Source organism: Mandrillus leucophaeus, unplaced genomic scaffold (assembly GCF_000951045.1).
Source record: "Mandrillus leucophaeus isolate KB7577 unplaced genomic scaffold, Mleu.le_1.0 Scaffold106, whole genome shotgun sequence".
NCBI classification, from domain to species: domain Eukaryota; kingdom Metazoa; phylum Chordata; class Mammalia; order Primates; family Cercopithecidae; genus Mandrillus; species Mandrillus leucophaeus.
Window position 1 is genome coordinate 1532771 of NW_012098765.1, and position 14200 is coordinate 1546970.

The 14200-nt window shown below is 49.6% G+C and overlaps 2 protein-coding genes across 7 annotated transcripts in view; one reads left to right on the plus strand and one right to left on the minus strand.

Moving 5' to 3' along the window:
* Positions 1-5314: 5314 nt before the first annotated feature.
* ERICH4 (glutamate-rich 4) lies at positions 5315-6947 on the minus strand. The gene is made up of 2 exons (XM_011983497.1): positions 6768-6947; positions 5315-6081 (listed from the first exon to the last, which is right to left on the minus strand). Exons 1-2 carry the CDS (start codon positions 6939-6941, stop codon positions 5863-5865), a joined length of 393 nt encoding a protein of 130 aa, XP_011838887.1. The 5' UTR covers positions 6942-6947; the 3' UTR covers positions 5315-5862.
* A 4506-nt stretch (positions 6948-11453) lies between these two features.
* ATP5SL (ATP5S-like) overlaps positions 11454-14200 on the plus strand; it is an 8469-nt gene continuing 5722 nt past the window's right edge. For 4 of the 6 annotated variants that reach the window (XM_011983456.1, XM_011983479.1, XM_011983464.1 and 1 more), the window contains exons 1-2: positions 11454-11504; positions 12969-13162. In XM_011983456.1, the coding sequence (XP_011838846.1) occupies positions 11487-11504; positions 12969-13162 (212 nt within the window). In that variant the 5' untranslated portion in view covers positions 11454-11486. Of the gene's footprint in view, positions 11505-11798; positions 11898-12968; positions 13163-14200 lie in introns of those variants that run through there. The other 2 variants (XM_011983449.1, XM_011983470.1) reach the window with 1 other exon arrangement.

The following is a 14200-nucleotide window of genomic DNA, read 5'->3' on the forward strand; positions in this document are numbered from 1 at the left end:
GGAGGGGAACTGCTGGCTCCTAGATACTGTCTGTTCAGGGTCATACACACTTCCGCGGGATTTTCTAAAGCACTTGTACCAGGGCATACTCTCAGCACCTGTGTGACTGCTCCAGCCGTCCCGCAGTCTCATCAGTTCTATTGCTGATAGTTTCATTTTAGCTTAAGTTATATTTAATAGGAAAATTACCATTGCCTCCGCCCCTCGTTCCTGCCTGTAGGAGTTTCTCACACTTGTGTACAAGTGGTCACAAATGTGTCACTTAAACCCACACGAAATGATGTTCTTGTGGTTTTGGAGTCAGAAGTGTCAACGAACGGTGCTGGCAGGGTTGTGCTGACCTGGAGGCCTCAGGGGAACATCTGTGCTGCTTCTCCACCTTCTAGAGGCTGCTGCCTCCCTTGCTCCAGCCCCTTCCTGACACCACTCACCCTCGTACTTCTGTTATCACATCCTCCCCTTCTCTGTGTTCAGGGCTCCCTCTGTCTCTCTTGCAAGCACACTTGAGATTCCATTGAGGGTCACCCACATAACCCAGGAGAATTTCGCCACCTCAATATTCTTAACTTCATCCCATCTGCAAAGCCCTTTTGCCATAAAAATTACCATTCACAGGTTCCAAGGATTGTGACATGGGTAGCTTTAGGAGTGATTATTCAGCCCATAACACTGCCTGTCTCCTGCTCACCAGAACTTGGAATTTCTGTCTCAACAGAAGCCCCCTGTGTGGGAATAGCCTGGTCTCAACGACGCCCACTATAGGGACCTGCTTCCTCAAAGGACCTCACAGTCCCGTCCCACCCTTGTGTAGTCTTCGCCTTGGCTGAAGGGGCTGCAGCGGTGTGTCTTGGCGCCACCTTGTGGAGACAGGGCATCACAGCAGGTGGGAGGCCAGTAGAAGCACAACCAAGCCCCATGGGTAATGTTTAAAATTTTCTGGCCGGGCGCTGTGACTCACGCCTGTAATTCCTGCACTTCGGGAGGCCGAGGCGGGTGGATCACATAAGGACAGGAGTTTAAGACCAGCCTGGCCAACATGGTGAAACCCCCTCTCTACTAAAAACTACAAAAAAATTACCCGGACAGGTGGTGCACGCCTGTAATCCCAGCTACTCGGGAGGCTGAGGCACGAGAATCGCTGCAACCCGGGAGGCAGAGGCTGCAGTGAGCCAAGATCAGGCCACTGCACTCTAGCCTGGGCGACAGAGCAAGAGTCTGTCTCAAAAAAAAAAAAAAGAGAGAGAGAAGAGAAAACAATGGCGAGTTTGTTTCTGTTTGAGCTGAGACATCCATCTTCTCCTGACTTCGGATATTTGCCCTCCTGGTTATGAAACTTGAACTGAATACACCACCAACTTTCCCAGTTTCCAGCTTGCAAATGGCAGATCGTGAGACTTCTCAGCTTCCATAATTACATGAGCCAATTTAAATACACAAATGGGGTTCTCCAGAAAAACAGAATAAATTATATAGATACCTAACTTATTGGCATATATACCTAAATTATACGTATAATTAAATTATACTTTAAATTATACATATAATTATATATATAATTTATTCTGTTTTTCTGGAGAATCCTTACTGATATAAATGTTGAGCGTCTTTTCATCTGCTTATTGACTTAATAACGTGTATATCTTCTTTGGGGAAATGGCTATTCAAGTTCTTTGCCCATTTTGTAACTGAATTATTAATATTTTTTCTTTATATTGTTGAGTTGTAAAGGTTCCTTTTATATTCTAGATATTAGAGCCTTATCAGATATATTTGTGCAACTATTTTCTCCTAATGTATAGGTTGCCTTTTTCTTTCTTTTCTTTTCTCTTTTTTTTTTTTTTTTTCATTGAGACAGTCTCACTCTGTCACCCAGGCTGGAGTGCAGTGTGGCATGATCTCGACTCACTGCAGACTCGACCTCCCAGGCTCAAGCAATCCTCCCACTTCAGCCTCCTGAGTAGCTGAGGTTACAGGCACTTGCCATCGCACCCAGCTAATTTTTGTATTTTTTAGTAGAGCCGAGGTTTCGCCATGTTGTCTAGGTTGGTCTTGAACTCCCTGACTCAAAGTGATCTGTCAGCCTCGGTCTCTGTAAGTGCTGGAAGGGTGAGCCACAGTGCCCGGCAATCTATTTTCAATAGTGTTTTTTTTTTTATGTATACACAGGTTTGGAATTTTGATAATGTTCAATTCATCCAATTTTTTTTTTTTTTTTTTTTTTGGTTCTTTCTACTGGACCACCACTCTTGAGCCCTCTAATCCAACCTCCACTTGGCAGCCAGAGGGAGCTCTCTAAATGTAATTACTGTTTCCCTGCTCCACCTGCTCAAAGGCGTGTCACATTTGTGATTTAGAACAGTATTTCTCAAACCTAATTTGCGAAGGCAGCAGCTGGAACTCTTCTTATGCACAGAAGCTGATTTGGTTGGTCTGGCATGGGTCTGGGAGTGAGCACATCTACCAAGCGGCTGCTGGGGTAGCTTGTGTTTTCCACTGATGAGCTCAGCAGTGTTTCCTGTCCCACATGCTCCTCCAGAACATTGTACTCGCCCATGAAAAGGTGGAGTCTATTTCCCCTTCCTTTATTTATTTTTTTGAGATGAAGTTTTGCTCTTGTTGCCCAGGCTGGAGTGCAATGGCACCATCTCGGCTCACCGCAACCTCCGCCTCCTGGGTTCAAGCGATTCTCCAACCTCAGCCTCCCGAGTAGCTGGGATGACCGACATGTGCCACCACGCCCAGCTAATTTTGTATTTTTAGTAGAGATGGGGTTTCTGCATGTTGGTCAGGCTGGTCTCGAACTCCCGACCTCAGGTGATCCGCCTGCCTTGGCCTCCCAAAGTGCTGGGATTACAGGTGTGAGCCACCACACCCAGCTATTTCCCCTTCCTTTGAACCTGATCAGGACTTTGCAATGGCATCAACATGGTGAGAGTGACCCTGCATGGCTGATGAGGCTGGGTTACACAAGGCGATGTGGCTTCTGACTGGCTCCCTCTCAGGATACATGCCCTTGGAACCCATTCTCTTAAGTTCCTTGGGATCCCAACCTAGCCCATATGGAGACAAGACAAGAAGAGAAACAGAGGCCCCCCAGCCCTCAGCCAGCATCAGCTGCCAGACAGGAGAGCAAATGCACCTTCAGTGATTCTAGCTGAAGCCTCAGACCGCATGGAGCAGAGATGAGCAAAATGCACACTGTCACTGTTTTGAAACAACAATGTTTGGGGGCTGTTTGTTATGTAGCACTAGACAGCTGTAACAATGCTATTACTGCTGTGTTCCATGAATGACTGCACTTTGAGTAGCAGGGGGCTAGATCACTAGATAACCCCCATGGCTTCTGTATATGCTATTTTTCTACTTTTATATTCTTTTCTTTCACTTTTTTTTTTTTTTTTTTTTTTTTTGAGACAGAGTCTCACTCTGTTGCCCAGGCTGGAGTGCAGTGGTATAATCGGAGAAGAACCTCCCCTTCTCCGATTCAAGCAATTATTGTGCCTCAGCCTCCTGAGTAGCTGGGACTATAGACATGCACCGCCACGCCTGGCTAATTTCTGTATTTTTAGTAGAGACGGGGTTTCGCCATGTTGGCCAGGCTGATCTCAAACTCCTGACCTCAGGTGATCCACCCGCCTTGGGCTCCCAAAGTGCTGGGATTACAGGCGTGAGCCACCATGCCCAGCCCCATTCCCTTTCTTTACTTGGCTCATTTTTCCTTGTTGCCTCAGTTCTCCTCTAAGATCACTTTCCTGACATTTCAGCCTGGGCCTGTTGCCTTCTCTGGGTCCCCTCAGCCTCCTGCGCCTCCATCATCTCAGCCCTGATCCCTCAGATTATACTTCCTCTGTCCCCACTCTGACCATCTTCGCTGTCCCTGGGTAGGGATGGGTATCTTCTCCCACTGGTCTGAGAGACCCAGTCTGCCTGGTGCAGACTTGGTCACTGCTGGAAGGAGCTCAGTTAGTGTGGTGCTGAGGACAGCACTGGTGGGGCTGGCCCCCTTCACCCAAACTCCCACTCTCTTCCATAGATTTCACCTCTGTGGCCCAGGCCATGGCTTAGGGCAACTCTGCTTAAACATCGAGTCCATCCTCCATTCTGTTCTTGAATAGGGAGCACCTGTTACACCAGCCTCTCCCTTGTACCCTCCACTCATGTCTTTCTCCCCAAGAGACACGGGACCCTGGCACTTGTGAAGCATGACCCAGACCCTGGGGCCATGGCATCCAACATCCTCATTCCCTACGACTCCTACTGTCTAGATGTAGCTGCCAAGAGATCCCCAGACTCCCCGGGCCTCTGTCTAGAATGCCAAGAGAAGGTGAGAACGCCGTGCCACTTGCATGCTCTGTGGGGTCTCCTTCCCCCTTCCCTGGCTGCTGGGCGTGACTTCAATGTTCTCCCCAACCCCCAAACAGCAGTACTGATAAAAGCTGCAGACCTGGCTCAGGTTAGCTAATGAGGACCAGGCTGGGAATGAAGCCTGAATCCCTAAACCCCAGTCCTGCACCCCACCCTAATCCTGGGGTCTCCACTGGACAAAAGGAAGCAGCTTGGTTTTCCGTTGGTGTTGTTTTGAGATAGAGTATCTCTCTGGCTCCCAGATTGGAGTGCAGCGGCGTGATCTTGGCTCACTGCAGCCTCCGCCTCCTAGGTTCAAGCAATGCTCATGCCTCAGCCCCCCCAGTAGCTGGGATTACAGGTGTGCGCCACCACACCCAGCTAATTTTTGTATTTTTAGTAGGGACGGGGTTTCACCATATTGGCCAGGCTGGTCTCAAACTCCTGACCTCAACTGATTCCCCAGCCTCGGCCTCCCAAAGTGGAAGTGGCTTATTTTTAAGGAGAAAACTCCCATGGAAAGGAATCAGCACCTCCTCTGTCAACATTTCACTTCTCTGAAAAGACCCGCGCTTCCAACTACAAAGTGCTTTGTAAACACAAGAATGAGGCTGGGCGAGGTGGCTCATGCCTGTAATCCCAGCACTTTGGGAAGCTGAGGCGGGCAGATCACGAGGTCGGGAGTTTGAGACCAGCCTGACCAATATGCTGAAACCCCGTCTCTACTAAAAACACAAAAATTAGTTGGGCGTGGTGGCGCGTGCCTGTAATCCCAGCTACTCAGGAGGCTGAGGCAGGAGAATAGCTTGAACCCAGGAGGTGGAGGTTGCAATGAGCCGAGATCACGCCACTGCACCGCAGCCTGGGCAACAGAGCGAAACTCCATTTCAAAAAAAAAAAAAAAGAATGAGAACACATGGACACAGGGAGGGGAACAGCACACACAACAAAATTTAAAAACAGGTGAAAATAATTTTAGTAATATTTTTACTACTACTGATATGATCAAAATATTATTATTTCAACAAGTAATTAATCTAAACATGATTGAGAGGTCTTACGTTATTTTCATCATACTAAGCCTTTAATATTTGTTGTGTATTTTACACTCACAGCACATCTCAATTTGGACTCCCCATGTTTCAAGCACTAAATAGCCATATGTGTCCGCTGTCCGTCTACCATACTGGACAGCGTTGATCTGAAATCCCATCTGTATGCATCACCATCACATTTGCAGAGACCCCATCTCAGCAGCACAGCTGAGGCTCATCTGCAAAAGCACCTGCAACTTCTCTACAACCTCCCACATCACCTCCAAACACATCCTCATGTCATCTGCCAACACACCCATAGCTCACAGGCCAATGTCTAAATCTCATTGCAGGCATCTTCAGAGAAAGCACTTACTAAAGGGGTATACCTGATTCCACATCTGATTTGACCTGCAAATCTCCCCTCCCCTTTGCATACATTTGCATCTAATTTGTATGTCAACCTAAATGCACTGGCAGAGCCTCAGATCATCATCTCAAAGTCAGGGGGGTGTGGGGCTGGGCAGGCCTCCAGGTGTTCCTCCTCCTGCTTCCACTGGGGCTCTTGATCCTCCTCCTCTTCCTCGCTGCTCTCCTCCTCCTCCTCCAATATGGTGACCAGTTCCTCCCGCAGCGCCCCTATCTCCAGCCCCAGGCTGCACAGCTGTCCCAGCAGCTGGACATCAACTCGGCGCAGGTTCTCCTGCCGGTAGGAAGGGGACGTCACAGGGATGCCACCCCAGAGAGCAAGGGTCTCGCCAGGGCCTGGACGAGAGCAGGTCCCAACTCATGTCCTGGCCATGGTGCCTGGGCAGGGTCCTCACTGTGCCAATGGATCCTAACTGCCTTCCTGCTTCTCAGAGTGTATCTTGATCTCTAACTCTGTCTCTGTCTTTGTCTCTCCATTTCATTGTCCCTGACTTCTCTCTCTGTTTCTCAGTAATATGTCTCCTCCCTCTCTTATCTATCTCTGTCTCTGTTTCCCTTTGTCTGTCTCTGTCCCCATTTATTTTTTGTCTTTCCATGCCCCTGTCTCTCTGTCTCTGTTTTGCTATTTCTCTGCCCCTGCCTTTGGCTCTCTTTCTCTCGCTCGCCCTGTCTCCGCCCTCCTCAACTTTCTCAAATTCAGTCTGAGTCCCTCTGTCTCTGTTCCTGCTCTCAGTCTCTGCTTCCCACCTCTGTCCCTCTCTTTTGGGATCTCCCTGTCCCACCTCTGTTCCTGTCCCTCACTCTATGTCTGTCTTTCTGTCTGTACATGCCTCTCATGTCTCTGCTTCTGTCTCTCAGATTCTGTCTTTCAATCTCTGGCCCTCTCTATTTTCCTTCATTTCCATTCATTCTCATTTACTCTCTCTCTCTCTCTCTTTCCCTTCCAAACCCCTCACTCACCAGCTCCTCCCTGATCCACAGCAGACTATCCCAGGCACCTCCAGTATCTGTCCCTGCAGTCCTGAGGGTCTGACCAGGGATTTCCACTGGGGGGACCTCCCTCAGGGCCTGGGGAGGTGGGCCCAGCCCCGGAGGCACCAGTCCAGCCTGACTTAGCTGCCTCCACAGCTCCATGGTCTCTGAGCTATGGCTGCCAGGAGCAGGAAGTAGCAAGGTCCAGGGTGGCCCGGTCCCCCGGGGAGCTGTGTGCGTGGTGGAGAGTAAAGGGCAGAGGGAGTGGGATGCGGGTTCCTGGCAAAGGTATCCCAAAGTCCACTCTTCAGAGAAAATCAGCTGGCCTTGTGCTTTTGTTTTTCCTTCTGAAGTCTAACCTCAACTCTGCTCAAAGGGTTCAAACACAGTCTCTTGCAGAGGTCAAACTCTGCCCCTCCCTGCCTATCTCAGGTCTGACCCCTCAGGGGCGCTCAGTGTCTGTAGATGCCTGGCACCCTCTGTCCTTCCACCTGCCCCCACCACCACCGCCTCTCCAGCCTCTCCTCAGCCTCCATTTGACCTCTGGCTTCCCCATAGCTTGGTTCTTGCTTGTCCTCTCAGCACAGGTCATCCCAGGGCTTTCCCACCAGTGTGCCTTTGGGGGCAGGAATGGCTCCCAGGGGCACCAACAGAGCAATCCGTCAGCTGGAGTGCCTGTGTCCAGGCTGCTGGCCTAAGGCCAAGCAGCCAATTCTGCTGACCCTGGACTTGCCTATGGGTATATCATCCTTGCTGAGGGTGGGGCTTCTGCTGTGGAAAAGTCTGGGAAGCACTGCAGGCCTCTCTCGGCCTTGAACCCTTCCTTCAGACCCAAGGTGCTTATATATATATATATAATGGTAGATCACAAGGTCAGGAGATCTAGACCATCCTGGCAACAGGGTGAAACCCCGTCTCTAGTAAAATACAAAAAATTAGCCAGGCATGCTGGCATGCGCCTGTAGTCCCAGCTACTCTGGAGGCTGAGGCAGTGGAATAGCTTGAACCCGGGAGGCAGAGGTTGCGGAAAGCCGAGATCACGCCACTGCACTCCAGCCTGGCGACAGAGCAAGACTCCATCTCAAAATAAATAAATGAATTAATTAATTAAATTATATAGATAATTTTTTTTTTTTTGAGACGGAGTCTCGCTCTGTCGCCCAGGCTGGACTGCAGTGGTGCAATCTTGGCTCACTACAACCTCTGCCTCCCGGGTTCAAGCGATTCCCCTGCCTCAGCCTCCTGAGCAGATGGGGTTATAGGTACACGCCACCACACCTGGCTAATTTTTGTATGTTTAGTGGAGACGGGGTTTCACCATGTTAGCCAGGCTGGTTTCAAACCCCTGACCTCAGGTGATCGGCCTACCTCGGCCTCCCAAAGTGCTGGGATTACAGGCGTGAGCCACCAGTCCCAGCCAATTTCATGTATATGTCACTGGCTTCCAAATGTTTGGCCTCAGTCCTGATCTCTCCCTTGAGTTCCACACCCTAATTCTGCAGCCCTGATGAAGGGCAGGTGAGTCCCCAAATTGGGGCTTAGCCCTGGAGGTTTCTTGGCTCCACTCAACTAAGAATTCAAGAGCAAGGGAGCAAGCCGTGGAAGAAAGCAGGTTTACTGAAGCAGCTGTGTACAGCAGAAGGACAGCTCCTGGCAGAGTAAGGCTACCCAGAGTAGCAGCACGTGGGCTGTTGGCTGGCAGTATTTATACTCACTTTTAACTACACGCAAATTAAGGGGTGGGCTATTCAGAAATCTAGAAAAGGGTGGTAACTTCTGGGTGTTGCCATGGCATTTGTAAACTGTCATGGCGCTGGTGGGAGTGCCTTAAGCCGATGAGCAGTGAGGGCAACTAGAGGTTGCCTTTATGTCATTTGCTGGTTCCGGACACTTTATTTATTCTATCCTGTCAGGACCAGGAAATGAGTCCTGCCGCTCCTCTACTTCAGCTCCACCAGGGTGTCTCAGACACCTCAACGTGAATGTGGTCAACACAGAACTCTCAGTTGGGAGCCCCATCATTGGATGCATTTCCTGTTGCTGCTGTAACAAATGACCACAATCTTAAAACAACACAAAGTCACCGTTACAGTTCTGGAGGTCAGAAGTCTAAGGTGGGTGCACAGGGCTGGGTCGCTTCTTGAGTCTCTAGAAGACTGCCTATTTCTTAGTCTCTTCCAGCTTCTGCAAGCCACCTGCCTTCCTTGGCTCTTAGCCCCTTCCTTCATCACCCCAACCTTCTCTATCTATGATCATCACATCTCCTGTTGATGCTGACCCTCCTGTCTCCCTCTGAGAGGCCCCTTGTGATTATATTGGACCTACCCAATTGCCCATGGTAAGGGTAATCTCCCATCTCAAGATTCTTAACTTTGTCACGTCTTCAAAGTCCCTTTTGGAGACAGAGTCTCACTTTGTCAGCCAGGCTGGAGTGCAGTGCACAATCTCGGCTCACTGCAACCTCACTGCAACTTCCACCTCCTAGGTTCAAGCGACTCTGCCACCTCAGCCTCCAGAGTAGCTGGGATTACAGGCATGCACCACCACACCCAGCTAATTTTTGTACTTTTAGTAGAGACTGGGTTTCACCATGTTAGCCAGGCTGGTCTCGAACTCCCGACCTCAGGTGATCCACCCACCTTGGCCTCCCAAAGTGCTGGGATTACAGGCGTGAGCCACCGCGCCCAGCCCCAAGTCCCTTTTACCATAGAAAGTAACACAGTCACAGCATCCAGGGATTCACAGGTATGAGTATCTGGGGGAGAGGGTCCGTTATTCAGCCGCCACACCCACCCTCCTAAACCTGCTGCTCTTTCAGTTTCCTCATGTGCACAGCCATGCCAGTCTGCTTTTAGTTTCTCAATCTATTGGCTTAACCTTCAAAACAGATCCAGGATTTGAGCACTTCTCACCATTTCCTCTGCCCCATCCCCATTCATCTCTTGCCTAGACTGTTACAGTAGCCTCTTGTACTGGTCCCCTGCGTCCACCCTTGCCCTCTAAGACAAGGTTCCCCAATCCCTGGGCCGAGAACCAGTACCAGCCCCTGGCCTGTTACGATCTGGGCCACACAGCAAGAGACGAGCAGCAGGTAAGTGAGCATTACCGCCTGAGTTCCGCTTCCTGTCAGATCAGTGGTGGCATTAGATTCTCATAGGAGGCAAACCCTACTGTGAACTGTGCCTGTGGGGGATCCAGGTTGCCTGCTCCTTATGAGAATCTAATGCCTGATGATCTCAGGTGGAACAGTTTCACCCCAAAACCATCCCCACCCCACATCCTGCCCCCTGGTCTATGGAAAAATTGTCTTCCACGAAACCAGTCCCTGGTAACAAAACGGTTGGGGACCACTGCTCTAAGGTACATTCTCCACCTGGCAGAGAGAATCTTTACAAAACGTAAATCCGATTTTAACACTCCCTTCTTCCCACTGTGAATAGAATAAAACCCTACCAGGCCTGCACCGTCAGCCCCTGCCCACCTCTTAACCCAGTCTCCTATCTCTGTCTACAAGCTGGTTCCCACCTCAAGGCCTCTCTGCTCTAGAGGCTTCCTCTCCCTGCAGCTCTTTTCCCTTAGATCTTTGAATGGCTCTTTCCTTATCATTCACTTCCACTTCAATGTCACCTCTTCAGAGAGGCCTTTGCTGATGGCCCTACGCCCCAGTCACTTTTTTTTATCTGCTTATTATCAAAATTATCTTGCTGATTCCTTTCTTATCCATCCTCTCCCATATCCATGCTGTCCCAGCCCAGAATGTTGACTCCCTGAGAGAGGGACTGGGTCTGTCCTGCTCACTATGGTAATCTCAGCACCTAGAACAGTGCCTGCCATCATGTGGTAAGTGTTTAGTAAATATTCTTGGAATGAATGAATGAATACTGCTATCCACAAGACTTCACAATGGCTCTGCATGCGGCTATCTAGCTTTGAACTCCGAACTGGTCTTGAGATCTCACCTCAGTCTCTAACCTTGAAGTCTAACCTCTTCACCCACTCTTTCTCTTACCTGACCCTAATTTTAAAAAATGACGTAGTCAGCTTTTCGGCCCCCTCATTCCCTGTTTTAAAGAGGAAGCTGGAAGAACAAGAAAGCTCAGGGAGACTGCAATTGCAGTCACGAAACAAAGAGACTCTGCCGGGAAGGACACCCCATCTTCTCCTAGGGAAAGATTGTGGAGTCCTGGTTTTTTGTTTTGTTTTTCAACTTTTTGTTTTAAGAGACAGCGTCTGCTGTGTCGCCCAGGCTGGAGTGCACTGGCGCAATCACAGCTCACTGCAACTTCGACCTCCCTGGCTCAAGCATCCTCCCGCCTCAGCCTCATAAGTAGCTGGGACCACAGGCATGCACCACCATGCCCGGCTAATATTTTATTTTTTGTTTCCCTATTTTTTTGTGGAGATAAGGTCTCCCCTATGTTGCCCAGGCTGGTCTTGAACTTCTGGCTTCAAGCGATGCTCTCGCCTCAGCCTCCACAAAGTGCTGGGCTCACAGGTGCGTGACTCACCGCGCCCGGCCCGTGTCTGGTTTTGAAGCTCAGAGAGAGGGCGCTGTGAGCAATCCCTAAACCCCAGGAGAGTAAAAAGTGCGTGCACCTTTAAGAGGACGGTTAGAAAACGCGGGGCGTGGCCACAGGAGAATAAGTTCGCACTGGCCCAGGCTAGTGGGATAAGACCGACCCCTTCCGGTTACGTAATCTTAGCAAGATGGCGGCTCCCTGGGTGGTAAGTGACCGGAGTTCTAGAGCCCTAAATTTGAAGTCCGCTCTGCAGCCTCCGCATTCAAGCCTCTGTTGGCGGCCACGAGAGCAAAAAGCCGTGAGGCAGCGGGCTAAGACTGGCAAGCCCCGTACTGGGAGTGCAAACCTGTGGCTACTGGGGGCCAGGAAGGATCTGTGGGGGTCGCAGACGGAGGAGAAGCTTTAGCGAGGCAGGGACTTGGCTGAGAGTATCCAGTGGGGATGAGGGAGTGACCTCCGAAGAGCGACGCGACTAACCAATCAGAGGGAGGGATGACACAAGGAGCTAATGGACAGGCAAGGGTGGGGCCTGTAGGATAAGAGGGCTTGAAAGGGATTAAGGATGTGGGATTTGGTCCTAGGAGACCGAAGGATAAATGTAAGAAAAGTTCGTGGGAAATTGCCTAATTTTTACAGAAAACTCAAAAGCATGATGGGCGGGGGAACCAAGAGGTCAATTTGGGGGTTCCAAGGGCATGATCTGGGTGAAATTAAGAGCAGAATTTGAGATATTCTTTCAGAGGATTTAGAAAGAATTGGGTAAAATCAAGGAATGAATTTAGGGAAAATTAAAGAGGTTGGCAGCTTCAAATTTTTAAGGAAAATAAGGGTGTGGGTAAAATTATCGACAGAATTTGAAAAAAAAAAATTGGTTAAAGCAAAGAGAAACTGGGGTAGATTAAGCGGAGACCTTGAAAGCAAAATTGAAGCGTTTGGGGGCTTCTTCCCTGTGGCCACACCTCTCCACTTTCTTACTCTCCTCTTCAAAGCTCATGCTTTTTTTACCCTTCTCGGTTCAGGAGTGTCCAATCTTTTGGCTTCCCTGGGCCACGTTGTTCGAAGAAGAATTGTCTTGGGCCACACATAAAAGACACTAACCATAACTGCTGAGTCAAAAAAAAAAAAAAAAACAAAAAAAAAAAATCCTCCTAATGTTTTAAGAAAGTTTGCATGTTTGTGTTGGGCTGCATGCAGGCGGCGGATTGGACAAGCTTGGTTGGGTTTAGGGATTGCTCAGAGCGCCCTCTCCATGAGGTTTGGAGATACGTTTTTAAGATTATATTTTGGCGAAAGAAGTCATTTGGGAAAACGGGAAAACGCCAGGAGAAGAACTGGGTAATTAAGGGGCAAATCTATGGGAAATTAAGAGGTCAAATAATGCAGGTTTTGAGTAATAAGAGTTTGGGGGAAAGTTAGAGGAAGAATTTAGGAAAATCAACAGTATATGCCTAGTCAAGGAGAGAATTTAGGGTTGACTAAGGGGAGGAGGAACTTGGAAAAAACATGGGAAAATTTTTGGAATCTCAGACAATTTTGAAGTTTTGAAGGAAGAACTTAGGGCGAGTTGGGAATCAGAGGGATTGAGGTTCATGGAGCAAGAACTGGGGGATCCAGCTCTGTGTCTCCCAGGAGGCTCCAGGCTCAGCTCCTTTCCTCTCCCCCTCCCCAGTCCCTGCGCCTGGTGGCCCCCATGTTGAATGGGACCAGGGGCATCCATCGCCTGGGTGGGGCAGTGGTCCCAGAGGGCAATCAGAAGAAGGAAAGGACGATGCTCCAGTTCCTGACCAACCATTTCTACGATGTGGAGGCTCTGAGGGGTTACTTGTTCCAAAGGGAGATGTCCAAGGTGCATCTGAAAAATCGGTGAGAATCCCTGGCCTGCAAGACCCTGCGGAGACCCTGGCCCACCAGAGCCCAGGTCCTGTCCTTGCCATTCCCAGGCAGCACTGTGGCTTCCAGTGCCAGCCTTGTTGTCTCTTGCAGCTCTATCTCCAACCTGTACCCTTCTCAAGGACCCCAGCTCACATAGGCAGCCTGCCACCCACCAGCTCCACTCAGAGTCTAACTGGCATCTCAAACCTAACATGGCTAAAACCAAACCCTGATTTCTCCCCAAAAAACATCTGCTCACTCCCAAGCCTTCCCATCCCAGTAAACGCTAGTGCTGCCCACCCAGTTGTTCAGGCCAAATTCTTTTTTCTTTTTTTTTTTGAGACGGAGTCTCACTCTTATCACCCAGGTGCAATCTCAGCTCACTGCAAGCTCCGCCTGCCGGGTTCACGCCATTCTCCTGCCTCAGCCTCCTGAGTAGCCAGGACTACAGGTGCCCGCCACCACGCCCGGCTAATTTTTTGTATTTTTAGTAGAGATGGGATTTCACCATGTTAGCCAGGATGGTCTCGATCTCCTGACCTTGTGATCTGTCTGCCTCGGCCTCCCAAAGTGCTGGGATTACAGGCCTGAGCCACCGTGCCTGGCCTGTTCAGGCCAAATTCTAAGGAGTCATCCCTAATTCCTCTCTTTGCTTCCCTGCCCTCCACATCCAGACCATCAATAAAATACTAGAATATCTCTGATTTGACCAGTTCTCACTGCCTTCACCATTCATAACCTGATCCAAGTCCCTTCGTTTTATAATTGAATCACTCAATAACTGGTTTTTTGTTCCTATACTCTTTTTTTTTTTTCTTTTTTTCCCGAGACGGAGTCTTGCTCTGTCTCCCAGGCTGGGGTGCAGTGGCACAATCTAAGCTTACTGCAACCTCTGCCTCCCGGGTTCAAGCAGTTCTCCTGCCTCAGCCTTCCGAGTAGCTGGGATTACAGGCACCTGCCACCAGGCCCGGCAAATTTTTGTATTTTTAGTAGAGACGGGTTTTCGCCATGTTGGCCAGGCTGCTCTCA

Excerpts from the sequence above, each read along its gene's own strand:
- ERICH4 (XM_011983497.1), bottom strand. The coding sequence starts at position 6,941 with ATGGAGCTGTGGAGGCAGCTAAGTCAGGCTGGACTGGTGCCTCCGGGG. Across the intron at positions 6,082-6,767 it reads TGTGGATCAGGGAGGAGCTG|GAGAACCTGCGCCGAGTTGA; the intron begins GTGAGTGAGGGG and ends TCCTACCGGCAG.